We start from the raw sequence: 17072 nt of genomic DNA, 5'->3' as shown, positions 1-17072 counted from the left end.
CATTTATTATTTTATTTATTTATTGAGCAGAGCATAATTCACTTTCAGTTCTAAAAAATACTAAATCCAAGTGCAAGTCGAAATTGAAAACATAAAAAGGTTTATTTTAATTATTAGAATAACCATCCTTAATTAAAGAAAATAAAACAAAAAAAATGGAAACAAGCACCTCAAATTGTTAGAAATATCTTAAGATTTTTGGTAACTGTATATAATTTCTCGGCATCTTTCCACCATTTTTTTGTTTTTTTTTTTCAATTTAAAATATTTTTCCATGAATCGTTGATTCGCCCACTATGCCTTTGTGTCCCACGCAATATCAAATACTTTTATGATGTCTACAGCATCTAATTTAGCTGCCTTTTATTTAAAAGGTTATTTTTGGTTCGTCTTATTGCAAAAAAAAAAACGAATGATAAATTTCTAGAAAACAAAGCTTCTCCAAATCAAAATTAGTATCTGGGCAAAACAATCTACTGCACAAAAAATGATTTATGGTAGGTATTCAAAAATCAATCTTAAGGTTATATGATTGATTTTTTAATTCATCAATTGGAGAAGGCAGAGTTGGAATTGATCATTAATCTGATTATCTAATGAGTGAATGAATGTTTGTCTTAAAATTAATACACGCCAAGTATACAGCGTACTAATTGCCTTTATTTTACAGGCAGGCGACGATGATTCACCTACGGCTGATGAAGAACCCATTATCAATAGTACAGAAAACACATGGCTCTCGCAAGATGGCCATCAACAAGGCGTTACAAGCCTGCAGCCCTTGCGGCACATGAGCCACGAAGCTGATTCCTTTTTTGACTTTGACTGCGAACCCGAGAGCCCAGGTAGTCCTGCTGACGAGTGTGAATACTCTCGTCTAATTGAGACTGCCTCAGTAACACCTCAAAATGATGCCGCTCCAGAATCAGGTTACATTTGCGCTTCACCTATAACTCCGGAAAATGCAAGTCAGGCGAGCCATAGCTCTTCAGACGGGCCATTCTTTGATCCGGAGGCATCAGAAAATGAAGATCGGTCACTCCCGACAGATTACTATGACTGCGTCGAATCGAAGAGAGACTCGGGAATAAGTGTGGCTATAAACGGACATGATGAAAGCGAAGGTCAAAATCATAAAGAAGAATTTTTCCACAACGATCAACTTCACACCATACAAAATGATAGTAGCGATAGTCTCTCGGAATCGTTGCCGCCTTCTCAGGATAGCACATCGACAAATGCAACATCCACCACACAATCGAGTTTCACATTCACCGGCGCTAATTCTTCATCGAACAGCACTTTACAGGACATCGTACTCGCGGAATTGCAGGAACAAAGCGCAAAGCAAACTGTTAAGCTTCAAAATGGGTACCCAGAAGAACACGCGAATACTACCGATGAAGGCCAAAACGATCACACCGAGGCGGAGGCAAGTCTCATGAATGAATTAAGTCAAGAACTGAAAAAGGAGGAAGAAACAACTCAAATCGTAGAGGAACAATCGAATGTGCCAGAAAACACCCCCAAGGAGCGTGACACAGGCTTAAAGATAGATATTGTGGAGGCGAATAATGCATCTTTGACAGCAGATTCTCAGGAAAATGCACAGTTTGAAGGAGAAAATTCAACGGAAAAACAATCTGAAGGTCAGAAGCAATTATCAACTTGCGATACTGACGATGATGACGACTGTAGACCCCAGCGAGTGAGACGCTGCTCTTCATTAAAAACCGGCAAAACCCCGCCTGGCACTCCTGGCCGCAAGAAAATCGTGCGCTTCGCCGACGTACTAGGGCTCGATTTGGCTGACGTTAAAACGTTTCTCGATGAAATTCCCACGATACCTAAATCAGCATATGAGGATCTTGATGTAATCGATCCTATCGAGCAACCCATCCAACTTGGACCACGACTCGAAAAGATTCTGATGCCGCTCTTCCAACAACCCGGTGGTCTACCCAACTTTCTTGACATGGTACGCGAAATGCAAGTATGTTTAGAAAATGCGGCTGTGACTGATACGATTAATTTAACGATAACGGGCAGCGTACGTGTTCGAAATTTGGACTTTCACAAATCTGTTCATATACGCTACACCTTGGATAATTGGCGCAGTTTTGCAGATTTGCAAGCTAACTATGTGCAAAATTCCTGTGATGGTTTCTCGGATAAGTTTTCGTTTGTGTTGTTTGGCAATTCAATGAGTATTGGACAAAGGTTGCAGTTTGCAGTACGCTTCCAGTGCAAGGGGCAACAATTCTGGGATAGTAACCACGGTGCCAATTACTGTTTCCAATGTTTGCCGGTTACGTCAAATGCAACACCACATCGTCCGATCATCCCCCACCATCACGCCAGCTCAATCCTGAGTCCGGTCGACACTTGGTGCAGTGGATCATTCTACTAAGGTCGCGGAAACAAAGTCAGAATCCTTGTGTTTTTAGTGAAAGAGAAGTGTTTGTAAATAGAATTTTTAGTCTACCCGAATACAGACTGTTGAACGAATTGCAGGCTACAACGTTTCCGAAATTTTCGAAGATAACACATTTTTTTTTATTAAAAGCACAGAGTCTACGTTGCGAGCATTTGGCAAGCGACATCTGACAATGAGAAATTGGAAATATCTTACAAACACTATGACCTAGACCAGCATAATTTAGAATCAAAGGATCAAATGCATACCTCAGATCACCCTGCTATGATTAATCATATCTATTGTTACCGTGACTGGAAGCCGATTTTCGATGACTGCTCCAACTAGGAGGCAGCGAATGGCTACAGTCCGGATGTGATCCAATTTATTCAAACTAACTGTTAATTAGGGCCAAGTCGATGAGCGAAAAAGAATGGCTAGCAAACTGGCCATTATACCTTGTTTAGTTTTATGATATGTTCTCTCTTATCATTTTTTTATTAATTCATAGAAACGTGCTTGTGAGAGTCTAGTTTTAAAGAAACCTTAGAATATGCACATGTTAAGCAAGAATATCGACAAGTCGCCTTGTCACTATCACACTTGATTTCAGTTGTCTTTATTTTTTTTTACATTTACCATTATCTAGGTCTTAAGGCATCTTCAAATATCATATAATTGTAAAAGCAGTGATGTTACAGTTTTTAATGTTAAATATTTATTACAAATTGATTTTATGCGAAACGATTGTTCCTAGGCAAGAGAAAAACTGTTGAATCGTCATTGATTATTATTTCCTTTTTGTTTATTCGTCTAATTTATGATAAAATGTAGAAAGGAGCGAAGATGATTGATTCAAACGATTGATAATCATGTTTTGATAGTGTTTTATTATGTTATTATGATTATTATTATGTTTGCCATGTCATGTATTCATTTTACACATACACAGATAATTTATATAAACCAAAAGGAAAATACATCTATTATTGTTATTTCATTTATTTATTTCTATTTCTGCTTTTTGGGCTGGGAAATGTGTCAAAAAATGTTATTCTTCTCCAATGGTTCCACTCATTCAAATCAACCTCTTCCTCCAAGCAGAATACAAAAGTCTTCCCTCGAATTCTTCACTTTCAGTAAAGTTCTCCTACACCTATGTAGCTTTGAGCCTACCTGTCTTTTTCCTCATAGCACTACTGACCGTTTGGAATTTTAGCTTTCAGAATGCAATGCCCCCAGTTCGGCTCAATGACCACGTTCGACCGTTTCTCCCATCATTTCCTTAAGTTCCTAATCAGTCATCAATTTTCTCGTTGAATAATTTTTTATCATTCGTTGAATATAGCTGCGCTCCTCCAGTTGGTCATATATATATATATAGTACACTTCTGCATTATGCTCCGTTCGCCATACTTCGTCCTTTCCAACTACTCGAAGGGTATAAGTTGCAAAGAGAACTAGGTTTTTTTCTTTATCCTGTAAATATTTTTATTTTTTCCCCGCATACGATCGTTTCGGAGACCACGTGCCTCCTTCCTCAGTGCTAGTACCTAATCTAATTAGCAAATTCCTTCCAAATGTGTTCAACAATTCATCAAAAAGCTAAGCTAGGATCTAAATTTCCCAGCCGCAACTATGTAGATTTGACGACTGCTTTACAGGCCAGGAGCTTCGTCTTCTTGTGTCTTTCAATTCGTTTTACCACGATGTTTGAATGTCATGAATGTTTGTATTCGTCGTTATGCTGTTTCGCTACACACCTGCGCAGCATTAAATGTGAAGATAATGAAACTGAAGTAGAAGAAAAATTTCCGTATCCTCCAAAAAGGAGTAAAAAGGAGGCATATATAAGGCGGACCGAGTAATACGATTGATTTATTTGCATCCTTCGATAATATGTGAGGTTTTCAAAGCTCCCCAAGCCGTAATCCTAAATTGTAGTGGTAGTCTACTAGGCGTGCGCTATGATTGTGGCTTTTAAAGCAAACCCTTATTAAAATCGATTTATTGTCTTTTTTAAGGTTCTGTGTAAAACAAAACCTTATTAAAATCAGTTTACTGTCTGTCTGTCTTCTTCTTTTTTTCCAGAAGGACCGCTTCCGTTTTTTCCCTCGCAAGTGTCAGATCAGAGCTCTTTAGCCAACCCTTAACAGCACTAATCGCTTCGCATGTGTATAACTCAGCATCTTCGAGGTACTTTGTGACCACAACCAGCGCTATATCGTCGGCGTAGCCCATCACTGTGGCTTCCTTCGGAAGGGGAAAATTAAGTACATCGTTGTACATGATGTTCCACAGCAGTGGGCCCAGTACGGAGCTCTGTGGGTGTCCCACAGAGACAACGTACTCCTGGGGACCGTCATCAGTGTCATACCAAGGCCTCCATTTTTGTAAATAGCTGTTGACAATAGCTGCAAGATAAGCGGGAACACCAATCTTTGCCAGAGATTCCCGTATTAGGTTTCAATTGGTCGAATTGAATGCATTTCTCACTTCCAGGGTCACCACCACGCAATATTTGCTAATAATGCCCTTTCCGTGTATTGGTTCTTCGGCCAAGCCAATAACCATTTTGTTGGCATTAATGGTTGATCTGGCTTTACGGAACCCATACTGTCGATCTGAGAGGATCCGCTGGCCTCTCGACAACCGGGAGTAATCTATTATAAATTACTCCCTCTAGCATTTTTCCCACAGTATCCAAAAGACAAATAGGTCTGTAGGCGGTTGGCTCATTTGGAAATTTGCCATTCTTAGGCAGTAGCACTAACCTCTGTCGCTTCCATCATGCAGGAAATATTCCCTCGGACATGCACGCTTCAAACAACTCAGCGAACACGTCTGCTCCGGATTTCACGGCCAACTTAAGTGCCCTATTCGGCACGCCATCCAGAGCCAGAGCTTTGTTATCTCCTATCCTAGCGCAGATCTCGAGCAGCTCGTCACTGGTGACTGACGATATTGCCGTCACATTTAAAGGTTGCTGGAAGCTGTTTATGGCCTCCTCTTGCTGGGGAATAACCCCTGGATAACTTTTAACAAGAGTGAAGGCCACGTGATCTGCGGAGATAATCGGTCTCTGAATCCCCCCATCATGATTCTATAGGCGCTCTCCATGGATTTACGTCCGCTTCCGAAGAACAGAGCTGCTTAAAGCATTCATTCTTGCTCGGTTCGATGGCGAGCTTGAGGGTTTTGCGGGCTTCCTTTTGCCTTGGTTCGATTCTGCCTACCGCCCTCTGAGCCGCTGGACAGGCTGATCGAATGCTGGCCAATTCATTATTTCACCAGTAGTTTGGTCTTCTTTTGGGGAATGAGCACCTCCTAGGCATGGGCGCGGCACACTCTTTCTGTAGAGGCGCCTGCTTTATTAGATTGGTCTAACCACACCTCTATGAAGGTCTGCTCATCCAGAGCTTTAGCAAACCAGCCTGATATCTTTAACGGTTTCTGGTATGATGGTCTTCTGCCCGGTAACCCCACCTATAGCTCAAAGAAGATTGCCTGGTGATGGCTGTGGATTTAGTCCTTGCTGACACACTAGGACATACCATGTGCCAGTGCAGGGTTGGCAAAAGTTTAGTCTACGATTGAAGCAGACCCCCCTTTATGAAAGGTGTTTACATAACCTTCGTTGGCTAGGATTACATCCAACTGTGCAAAAGCGTCTAATAGACTGCGGTCCCTTGCATTTGTGTCAGAAATCTGCTCTCTCAGACGGTAAACAACCCATCCGATTCGAACCTTCCCGGCCGCCAATAACTTCTGCGCTGCGTCCACCAGCAATCGCAGTGTGGCCGTTTGAGTATTGCCATAAGCTTTCCGCAAACTCACAATGGACACCTCGGCAAGCTCCTCCAACTTAAACTGTTCCATCAAGGCAGTGCAAATTTCCCCTTTGGATGTCACTTCATCGAGATCCTTGCACTGTATATAGACCTCATATTTTTGGGTCCGTACTGTGATATTCTCCCCAAGTGAGCTCTTAACCTGAGTTCGGAAGCCATCAGTTTTCACCAAGCTTATTTTTTTAGGTCAAAGCTCAAATGAGACCACCCTTCTGGGTCCTTCGAATCTCGCTGACATTTCCGCCTAGATCTTTTAGGTCGGGGTCAGCTTTGACCTTTTTCAGTATCTCCGCGTAGGATAAACTTCCATTGCTGGAGATCACAATTGCTTCTGGGCGAATTCGCACTTTTGCTTTTTCTTCGCCTTTTTATTAGCAACCTTGATACATCCACCGTTTTCATTCCCCTTGGATTCTGCCGATTCGATTGCCGGATCTCGCACTTGGGAGACCTACTTTCTCTCTTCCGTGCTTTTAGCTCCCTTTTTCGGAACTATTTGTATGGCCTTTTTCCTCTTAGGCGCCTGCTGATTTCCCAGAGGATCCACACTTTTACTCGCACACTCTTGTTCGGTGGCAGGTTGATTGCAATACAGTTAGGTGTCACTTGGGTCGCCTGTGACACCGTTGGAACAATAGATTTCAACTTGCCCTTGGGATTTCGTTCCTCCTGCTGCGATTTGTCGTAGAACACTCTAATAGCTGTCACCATATTTCTTATGGCTTGGTGCACGTTGTGTTTGTCCTTGATGAACTCAGATAGCTCCACTATATTTGCACCATGCTGTGTGAAGGGTAATTCCTCTGCTTCAGGGCTCTGCTTTTCATGAGTGCTAACCGGATAACTAGTTTTAAATAGTCCTTCATATTCGCTCAGTTCTGGGCAGATCACTGTCACTGACAGATTCAATCTGCTATCGTGTCGAGCAATCATTCCATTTTTCAACAGGTTGTTCGAGATCAGCTAGAGAAAACTCATCTGCATAAAGTTCGCTGGATGTTGGATGCCCCGTATTACATTACAAGAACGAAAAGGAGTGTTGAGAGGGCGGTGTCTTGCTGAACACCAACAGAGTCATGAAGCGGTTTTCAAATGCCTACCACCCTTCGAACTTTACTGATCGGATCGTGGAGGAGCAATTTAACCTTTCTGGTACTAGCTGTGGCCCAAAACATACCAGATGAGTTCATGTGGAACACGGCTAAATGCCTTCTTTAGATCTAGAAATACCCTCAAAACGTATTAGGTCCGTTACTTCAATTTTGAACATTTGCACAGTCCCTCGTAGTTCGATGCGAAACTACATTTTTCAGGTTGGCCGAACTCATAATTTGAAAAAATTTTAACCGATTGATTTGAAAGTTATGGAGGACCTTCCCCTCTCAATGACGGACCGCACTAATTTGGAGAAGGAACTTACTCCTTAATATGACTGGTCATCGCATTCTTCCCTTTTGTATTAATGGCCAGAATATTGAACGCGTTGATCAATCTGTATATCTAGGAAGCGATGTTTCTGCCGACGGCGATTTCAAAATTAATATCTCTTGAGCACTGACAAAGTTAAACCCGCCCCCGCTATTTCGTGCAGAATTAGGAAATGCAACTATCTCCGTACTAACATCAAGCTAAGCCTACTTCGCGTCACTGTTCTTTTTGTGCTACTATATGAGAGTAGTACGTGGAAAGTGACCACCTCTGTTACTCAAAAGCTCCAACTTTTCGTCAGTGCATGTGGCCTAAGATAATAAGTAATGAAGGACTTGGTCAGCGTACGGACTAATACCTATGGACGTGTTGTTGAAAAAACGGAAAAGAAAGTAGAGAGGTCAGACATTAAGAAAAGGGGTATAGCCCATTGTGGATAATGCCATGCAATGGAGCCGAATATCCCCGCAGACGAGTGGGTCTCCCTAGAACACCGTGACATATAGCGGTGGAAGAGGAGTGTATGCTTTTTGGAAATCGTGGAGCTGAAGCACATTGCCCGAAACTGATAGCAATGGCGCGAAAATCTGTTTAACCCGTTATGCCTCCATAGGAGCTTATAGTAATCTTATAAACTTACTCTGCCCCTTTAATTCCTGTTTTTCATGCAGTATCTATTTATCCTCCTTATCCCATGTTATGGTCAATGTAATAATATTATACATTATTTTTTTGTATTCATCTTGAACATAGATCATATGTTAATACTAATGCCTTTTCTCAGAAAAGTGGAAGCCATCGAAGAACCGACACTTTTGGTTAGATCAACTTTGATTCGATATTTTAGTAAGGTACCATCCAATTTGCCAAAATCATGATTAATCATAGCATATGTAAGTAAGGAAATATGCATCGATCCCCAATTAGAGGCATTACTTAGCTACCCAAATAATCTTATCTATAACACCGGCGAAAAACAAACCCAACACTCGGTTGGATTAAAAAGTATCTGTCGAGAATAGATGAGACCCTTTTGAAAATTTATTTTGCGTATGTAAATTTAAACAAAAACTACGAGTGAGATGATAGCAAACGTAATGCATTTCACCTGCACCAGAAATTTGTATAAAAATTCAAGATCACTTAAAACAACACTTAAAACTTCAACATGATATGAAGCAATATTGGATAATAAAATCTGCAATAAAACCAAGAAAACGACTAAATATAAATCAAATACCTCATTTCAGCTGCCGTATTTTTTTAAGAAGAAGGTGTAAATGGATGTAAATTGTTTAAAAGCAGAGAAAATTACTATTGAAAACAATTATAATTGTATAGTGTATTTACTAAACAGGAAAGATTCTATATTTATAAGCTGATATCAAAACCTGTACATAACAAATTCATGTAACATCCACAAAAAGATTGTTTATATTTTTGCATTACCAAAAAATCTATGTATTTACAAATATGTTCACATTAATCATGTTTTTATACCATCCCAATCAAATTGACTATAAAAGGACATCAACTGAGTCACATTGTACATAAAACTGTTATTTATACTGAAAGAGAAAATTCTAATTTGAAGGAAAAGATATTTATTTAAAGAAGTTGTTATAGTTAAGTAGCATGGCACATTAAATGCGCAACTAACATTAAATCAACATCAATGCCAACGTACTAAAATTAATTAAAGTTGTAACTACCATTAATATACCATCGTAAAAAGGTAGAATGATAGATTATCTCACATATTGTTGAAAATATATACCAACATGCATGCAGGATTGCTTGAGGTTATTCAAAACTTAATATTTATTGCACTTTTAAAACTCGCAATAGCATAGGATATCAAAGAAGATTTTAGTCATAAAACAATTCTCCTAAGGGTATACACCAAGCATTTGTAGGCAAAAGTAGCAGTGCATAGGTCACACATTAAGGGAGGGGGGCGATAATTGCATTGCGGGCTACGCGAAGCAGTGGTTTAGGGATTTACCTATTTATTCCAATTTTCAGGTTGCAAATGGAAGGTTCCTCGTGAGCACTAGTCTTCCATGCGACGTTCTAACGTATTTTTGTTTCGGATGTGATTCCTCAACTGGCCCAAAGTCATCTTTGAAAAATTATTTATAGTATTTCGGTATTTTTGAATAAATGAGCATTAGCACTGAATGAAACTCAACTTGTAGTGAAAATTGATATTATTCTACCAAAACAATTACAATCTACTTTTTTCCAACTTGAACCAACCAGGTTCCAGGTTCCAACCAGGTTCCAGGTTCCAACCAGGTTGTTGCACATGAAATGGCCGTTTTTGTACTAAAATTTGAAACGACTGTGAAGCTTAGAAAAATTTATTTAGTTAATCAAAATCGGTGCCAGTCGATTCAAAACACTTCTCTCAGCGAGATTCAAGAGCATTTATGCCAGTTTCGTAGAAGTCCAAGTGTTGATAAATTCATCGAAGGCAATTTTGACAGCCTCTTCGTTCCTAAATTGTTTTTCCGCTAAAAAATGATCCAAAGGTGGTAGTCGGTTGGCGAAAGGTCCGGTGAATATTGTGGATGAGGCAGAGTCTCATACTGCAATTCGTTCAACTTTTGAACCGTTGTTCTGGATACATGAGGTCGTGTATTGCCGTGAAGGAGTATCACACCATCTCTGTTGACCAATCTCGGCCGTTGAATACTCAATTTTTTGTACATTTCCTCGAGTTTGGCACAGTATTTCTGTGCATTTATCGTTTCTCTAGGTGCCAAAAACCAATAGTGGATAACTCCAGCTGTAGATCACCAAACAGTCACCAATACCTTCTTCGGATGGAGGCTCGGTCTCGGCATATGCTTCGGTGGCTCATCAGCATCTAGCCATTGTGCTGAGTGGCGACGATTGTCGTATAATATCCACCTTTGATCACATGCCACTATTCTGTGCAAAAAGGGAGAACTGCAAATTTCCAGTCAAAGCGCCATGTTTTGCTCCGCAAGGTCATGCAGAACCCATTTTTCGAGCTTTTTCACAGACTGACGTGTGTCGGATTCGACTAGCAAACGCAGCTCGTCGTTGTCAATCGATGGTCCTGGATTTCCACGTGGCTCATTTTGAAGGTTTACATTGCCTGATGTATCCAGGTCCTTGGGAGCGCAGACAGATACGGATGTGTGTCGGGTGGGAGGTGTAGTTTCAAGGCGGTGGAGATTGTCTTCTAGCAGGCGCAGCAATCTCGAATCTGTGAGACCCGATCTCTTGTCGAAGATCGGATCACTTGGGAACATTGGGTTCTCGGGTGGGTTGTTCGGAGGCCAAGTAGGACGAGAGGCAAGACCTGAGTCCAGGACGGATCGTCGCGCGCCATAATGGCGGCTTTCTGCGTCCAGTGACTACGCTTTAGCATCCCATTGGATTGCGGGTGGTAGGCCACCCTTCCTCACTGCATGGATTACCTATCTTATCCCTAATAAGGACACGGTGCAGGACCCCGCAGACATAAGACCGATTACTTGCTTACCAACCGTCTACAAATTCATAATGCCCATCATTAGTGGAAGGGTCAATACGCACCTCGTTTGAATCCCGGGTGGACCCAAATTGCATTCCCTGGTCAGTGATGATCACTGCAGAGACACCAAAGCGAGGGATTCACTCTTGACATAGGGCTTCGGCACAAGATTGCGCCGTAATGTCCTTCGGTGGTATTGCTTCTGGTCATCGCGTAAACCTGTCGATGATTGTGAGGTAATACATGAAACCGTGAGAGTCTCGCAAAGGGCCTACGATGTCGAGGTGTATAGTGTGGAATCGCTTGGTAGTGCGGAGAAAAGAGCCTATCTTTTTTCTTACATGCCTAGTGACCTTACACTTCTGGCATGCAATGCACTCTCTGGCCCAGGAGTTGACGTCCTTATTCATGGAGAGCCAGAAGTATTTTTCGGTGACTAACCAATTTGTCGTCCTGATGCCAGGATGCGCTAAATCGTGAATCGCGCTACAACACTTCCTTGCGAAATGTTGCCGAAATATATGACTGGGGTCCCATTTCCGAGAATTCGCAGCAGAGAGAGGTTTGAGCCGAATATGGGCAACTCCCGAAATTTGTATTTGGGGTTGAATTTGAGGCCCTGAAATACTGCGTTATCCTCCTGCGCCTTGGCGATAGCCGAGAAGTCCATTGAGGTGGGGATGTTTACCTCGAAGACACTTGACAAAGCGTCAGCCATTATGTTGTCCTTGCCGGACACGTGCTGTATGTCTGACGTGAACTGGCTTATAAGGCTCAGATGTCGAAGCTGACGAGGGGACGCTTTGTCGGGCTTCTGTTTCAAAGCATATATGAGAGGCTTATGGTCCGTGAACACTGTGAACGGCCTGCCTTCTAGGGAAAGCGGCGAGCAGTTCTCAATCGTAAGTGCTATAGTAGAGAAGAAGCTCAACGGCTGCCAGACTTGATTCACCTTTTGGTGAAGGGCAGCACCTACTGCAATGTCAGAGGCATCAACAAAAACGGCTAGGGGTGCATCTTGTCATGGAAATGCCAAGAGTGTAGCATCAGCCAGTTGTTGCCGGGATTTATCAAACGCGCGGACAGCCTCTTCAGACCACACAATCTCTCGTGTGTCTTTTGTTTTGGGGCCAGACAAGTACGCGTTCAAAACGGACTGGTATTAGGCGGCCTTGCGTAGGAAACGACCATAAAAGTTTAGCATGCCCAAGAACCTCTTCAACTCCTTCACGGTTTTCGGACGTGAGAAGCTTGAGATCGCTTGCACCTTGTCTGGGTTGGGGTGTATTCCTTCAGGGGAAATGACGTACATTACAAGCCACATATCAGTGAAACATTGCAGCCAAATATTGTTACTTATGCACAAAACCGTTCATACCTTGAACGCCTGCCTTTCGGTTTCCCACTAGTTATATTCCTGTTGTACTGTACAGGAGTAATTGAGGACTTAAAATCTGATGTAAACTTTTATACTTTCGTTATCTACTTCTGTAATTTTCTTAAAGAATTTTTTGTTGTTGTTAAGTATTTAATGATAATTCCAGTATCTTTTAAGGACCACAAATTTTTTAATCCCAAAATTAATAAAGAATCTTTTATTTAAAAGAGAATAGAAACTTGTCAATCTTTTTGTTTGAAAACCTCGAGCAATCTTGATCAATTTAGTGTTGAATACCTAAATGATATAACTACATCCTATTGATTAACGAGATGTATCTTATATACAAATACCACATGTACTCTTCAGAGATAACAAATAAACTATTGACATCATCATTAGTGTTTGTATGAATCACTGGTTAACAAAATTAACAGGAACCTTTTCTACTATTCGCAACAGAGTTCTAAGATGATCGTCAGTACCAGCATACACACATGATGTTATCTAAGTACATCAAGTGTGTCAGCTCGCACTTAGCACGTAGACCATATTTAATTGGAAAACCCAGCCCTCCAGCATCATTCAGTAGCTATTAAAGGGGGTTCAGTGACATACAAAACCAAAGAGGACTCAACGAATACGGATGGGCTCTAAGGTATTAGCAACCGCAAATGTACGCACTAATAAGGTGGTATGCTACCCTTCCATGACTGTCACTAAAAACTTTATTAGTTTCGGAACAATGCGATACAGATGTAAGACATCGATTAGCTAGGTATGCGGGACACTATCGAAAGCCTTGGCATAATCGATATAGAACAGACAGAATGTTGTTGGTCTCGAGGTGGGCATTGACTCTTCCACTAATGATGGGCATTATGAATTTGTAGACGGTTGGTAAGCAAGTAATCGGTCTTATGTCTGCGGGGTCCTGCACCGTGTCCTTATTAGGGATAAGATAGGTAATCCCCGCAGTGAGGAAGGGTGGAAATTTCTCCGGCCGTCTCATGACCTGATTTATGCTGTGTGCCAATCGACTGTGCACGATGGTAAATTTCTTACACCAGAAATTCTGCACCCGATGCAGACCTGGGCCCCTCCAGTTCTTCGAGCTGTTTATGGCTCGTTGAACTTCCTCTTCGGTAACATCCGCAAAATTCATGTCAGGCATATTGGCATGGCGGGTACCTTCGGCGGTGATCCACTCAGCATGCTGGGCGGATAACCCCCAAAGTTCACCCCAGTATTCTTTCGCTTTTATTACCGAAAACTGTGGTGTCTGAACGCTCTGTTGGGATTCGTTGAGAGATCTGAAAAAGCTCCACTGGTTCCTCGCATTCTGGACACGTCTGGAGTGATTTTCGTCATACCGTCGTAACCGACTGCATATGACAGAAAGTTTCTGCTTTAGTGTATCCAGAATTTCAACTACGGGTGTCTCACTAGGGATGGAATATTACCGGTAAATCCTCTGCACTTTAATTCTCACCCGTCTGCTTTCATAGCCAGTGCTGATCTGAATCAGTCTAGCAATGTCCTACCTTAGTGAGTCTCGTCAACTTTCCAGACAAATTTTCCGTTGTGGATCTCTTCGGTCACTCAAACCAATAACGCGAAAACGTATCTTTCGACCGTGCAATGTGACAGCCGCAACTGCCCCACAATACACAAGTGATTGTAGTTGCAGTAGCGACATATCAGCACACAGTCGAGAGGCAATCTCATCATTGATTTGAAATAGAATTCTCGAAGTTGCTGGAGATGCCTAGAGCCGGAAAATACCTGGTCTATGTAAAGGATCCATTTCCGAGAATTCTACACAAGCTCTTTGGATTTCTTCCTGAACCTCAGCAGAAACCTCAGCTGGACGACGGTGGAGAAGAGTGCTGGGGCGAGTACTGAAACTGTTGCCTGCAATGCAGCGTGGTGTTGTTGATGCCGCCGCCTTTGCCCCCATCGACTCTCGGTCACCAGTTTCCATAGTGACCTCGTCGAGCACACTCCTTGATGAGGGCCGGGATTATGTCGCTGCGAGTTATAAAGCGCTGCACAGTCACGTGCGCGAATCGCGAGAAACGGTCGACAAATCTCTGGTGCAATAAGAGGCGGTGAGATGCTGTACCCGCCCCAGCCGTTATTTGGTAGTAGGAGCGGAGGTTTATTTCTTCAGTCCACTTCATCCGCTCCTGGTGGTCGTGACGCCTAGTCATTGTGCCACCCCACGACTAGCGGGGGGTTTCGACGTCATACTGTCCATTACGGGAGCCCGGCCCAGTCACCAAGTCAGACGACTCCTGCCGGTTATCCGTATCGGACCTTAAATTTCTTTTTCTTCTCATAGATGGATTTGAATTTTATACCTAACTGTCAGGTATGGTGATAGCTTCCTCAGTGAGTAATCTGCAAGACTAAAATTCCTGCGCTTTCCTCACCTATCCCCTGAGACGCTGCGGTACCATTATTCAGACTGAAGCTATCCATTCCTCCTCCTTTCATAACCGGGCTTAGGACCGGCTATGGGGGAGCCACAATTAGCTTACTCAGCTAAAATTTTTCATTCATCATTAGATTCATCACAGAAAAAAATGAAAGATTAATTTTTCTTAATTGTACGTGAAACTTAATTGGTACGGGCGAATATACGAACACCTTTTCTTAGTTGTACTGTTGTTTGCCGATAATGCAGGTCAAAAGAATCACATATGTTTACCAGCCATACTGTACCTGTCACATCGATTTTGATTGTTTCGCATGGTGGAAGTCCATTCAAGAGTTCCCATCGATCAGATAAAAATAAAGATTTTGAAGTTATGTCTGAGACGGAATCCACAAGTGACAAAAAGCCAGAAGTGTCCAATGACGACTCGGTATCTACAGGAAATGACAAGGGATCAGAAAACCAAAGTACTAAAGGTATTGCTTGTCAAAATGAATGGCACTGAAAGTCTGGATATTCACACTCTTTCTTGTTTCTAGTTGATATCTTACTAAATGCGACAGGAAATGTTCCCATAATGAAAAAGCGACGATGGGCTGTTGATCAGGAGAAGCCTATTAGCTGGATTATGAAATTTGTTCATAAATATTTGAAGCTTGACCCAGAGGAGAAATTGGTAAGTTACGAGTGCATTTCTCATGAGTATCCCCCGTGAACATACAAAAATGTTATTCAAACCTTTTTATTTCAGTTTTTGTACGTCAATCAAACATTCGCCCCATCACCTGACCAAATAGTGAAAAATCTGTACGAATGCCATGGAACCAATGGCAAGCTGGTTCTCTACTACTGCAAAAGCCAGGCGTGGGGCTAAATGCACAGGATCGAGCTCGGCAGTGCAATGAGCCCCCTAATTATAAGCTCCACTACCTTAATGTAAATATTTCGATATCGATGTAAACACAAAAGTCGAATAAAAGACGATTTTCCATCTCTTAAGTTTATTAAATATTTCTACAAATGATTCCGTGGCAGCCCCGTGTTCCGATTTCCCACAATCTCTGTGCCGTTACTGGTGGAGTAGTTTATGGACTTTAGTCGCCACGAATGGATTCTAGGTAGTCAGCTGCCTCCTTGGAAACTCTGTGATACTTGGCGATAGCCGGGCGGTAGTAATAGGCTTGGTAATCCTGTCGCTCTCGCATCATGTCACGAATTTTGGTCTCAAGTTTCCTGAAAATGGGTGACGGTTGAGTTTGAAATTATATTTTTTTTCGCAGTACGCTTAAATATATAAACAATGCCACTAGACAGTGTTTACCTTATCTGGGCCTTTTCATTTTCCTCATAGAGATAGTGGCACATCTTCTCGTACTCCTGCTGTGGTGACGGATACAGATAGCGGGCCAAGAAGCGAGAAATTGGATGCTAGGACATGATTGAAGCATACATTACTTAACCTGCGCTAAACTCCTTGAAAATTTCATGTGATTACCTTGTGGTATTCCCAATGTTTTGGTGTGTAACCCTCCGGGATTTCAGTGAGTTGTGCCGGCCCGATGAAGACGTTTGTATAGAAAACGATGGCAGTAATTGGAATCACTCCTAGCATGACATAGAAGTGAAGCATATCCTTGAACTTATTCCATTGAAATCTACTTGGAGTGACGTAGAATATATCGCGGTGTCCATCACCAGACATTTTTCGTATCTGGAGACCTGTAAACAAGCAAGTTCGGAGGTATATTTGGTTATGTTGTACCGATTGCATAACAACTGCATCCAGTGCAGATTGTAATGAGCTGGGTAGTGAACATTTTGGATATTAATGTAGCTTACCATTCTTAAAAGCCTTGGATAAGCTTTGAGGGTTTAAAACTGGCTTAATTTGGCTTAGGCTCGCCACAGAACGAGATAATCCACTCCACACCACCATCTTTTCCAATTATTTTGACAGCACTCGGACGAATGTATTCGGTCAGCCGCTTTCAACTGTCAAAGGCGTAGCTGAAAGCAAGCAAAGGGAAAGCAGGTATTCAATTCTTTTGTCA

General features: G+C 42.0%; 3 protein-coding genes across 3 annotated transcripts in view; 2 read left to right on the top strand and 1 right to left on the bottom strand.

Annotated features, from left to right (window-relative positions):
• The window catches only part of LOC119648210 (glycogen-binding subunit 76A), a 72335-nt gene extending 68919 nt beyond the window's left edge, over window positions 1–3416 (top strand). The window contains exon 4 of the mRNA XM_038049816.1: window positions 671–3416. Coding sequence (XP_037905744.1) covers window positions 671–2410 — 1740 coding nt within the window. The 3' untranslated portion in view covers window positions 2411–3416. The remainder of the gene's footprint in view (window positions 1–670) is intronic.
• Window positions 3417–15285: 11869 nt separating this feature from the next.
• LOC119647716 (autophagy protein 12-like) lies at window positions 15286–16020 on the top strand. The gene is made up of 3 exons (XM_038048808.1): window positions 15286–15497; window positions 15561–15697; window positions 15773–16020. Exons 1-3 carry the CDS (start codon window positions 15287–15289, stop codon window positions 15893–15895), a joined length of 471 nt encoding a protein of 156 aa, XP_037904736.1. The 5' UTR covers window position 15286; the 3' UTR covers window positions 15896–16020.
• Window positions 16006–17021, bottom strand: LOC119647715 (NADH dehydrogenase [ubiquinone] 1 beta subcomplex subunit 5, mitochondrial). Its single transcript, XM_038048807.1, has 4 exons — window positions 16861–17021; window positions 16517–16740; window positions 16343–16449; window positions 16006–16254 (listed from the first exon to the last, which is right to left on the bottom strand). Exons 1-4 carry the CDS (start codon window positions 16955–16957, stop codon window positions 16116–16118), a joined length of 567 nt encoding a protein of 188 aa, XP_037904735.1. The 5' UTR covers window positions 16958–17021; the 3' UTR covers window positions 16006–16115.
• Window positions 17022–17072: the final 51 nt, after the last annotated feature.

The sequence above is a fragment of the Hermetia illucens genome, chromosome 2, assembly GCF_905115235.1.
Source record: "Hermetia illucens chromosome 2, iHerIll2.2.curated.20191125, whole genome shotgun sequence".
NCBI classification, from domain to species: Eukaryota; Metazoa; Arthropoda; class Insecta; order Diptera; family Stratiomyidae; genus Hermetia; species Hermetia illucens.
The sequence above is the reverse complement of the archived record's forward strand: the minus strand, read 5'-3'. Positions and strand labels throughout refer to the sequence as shown.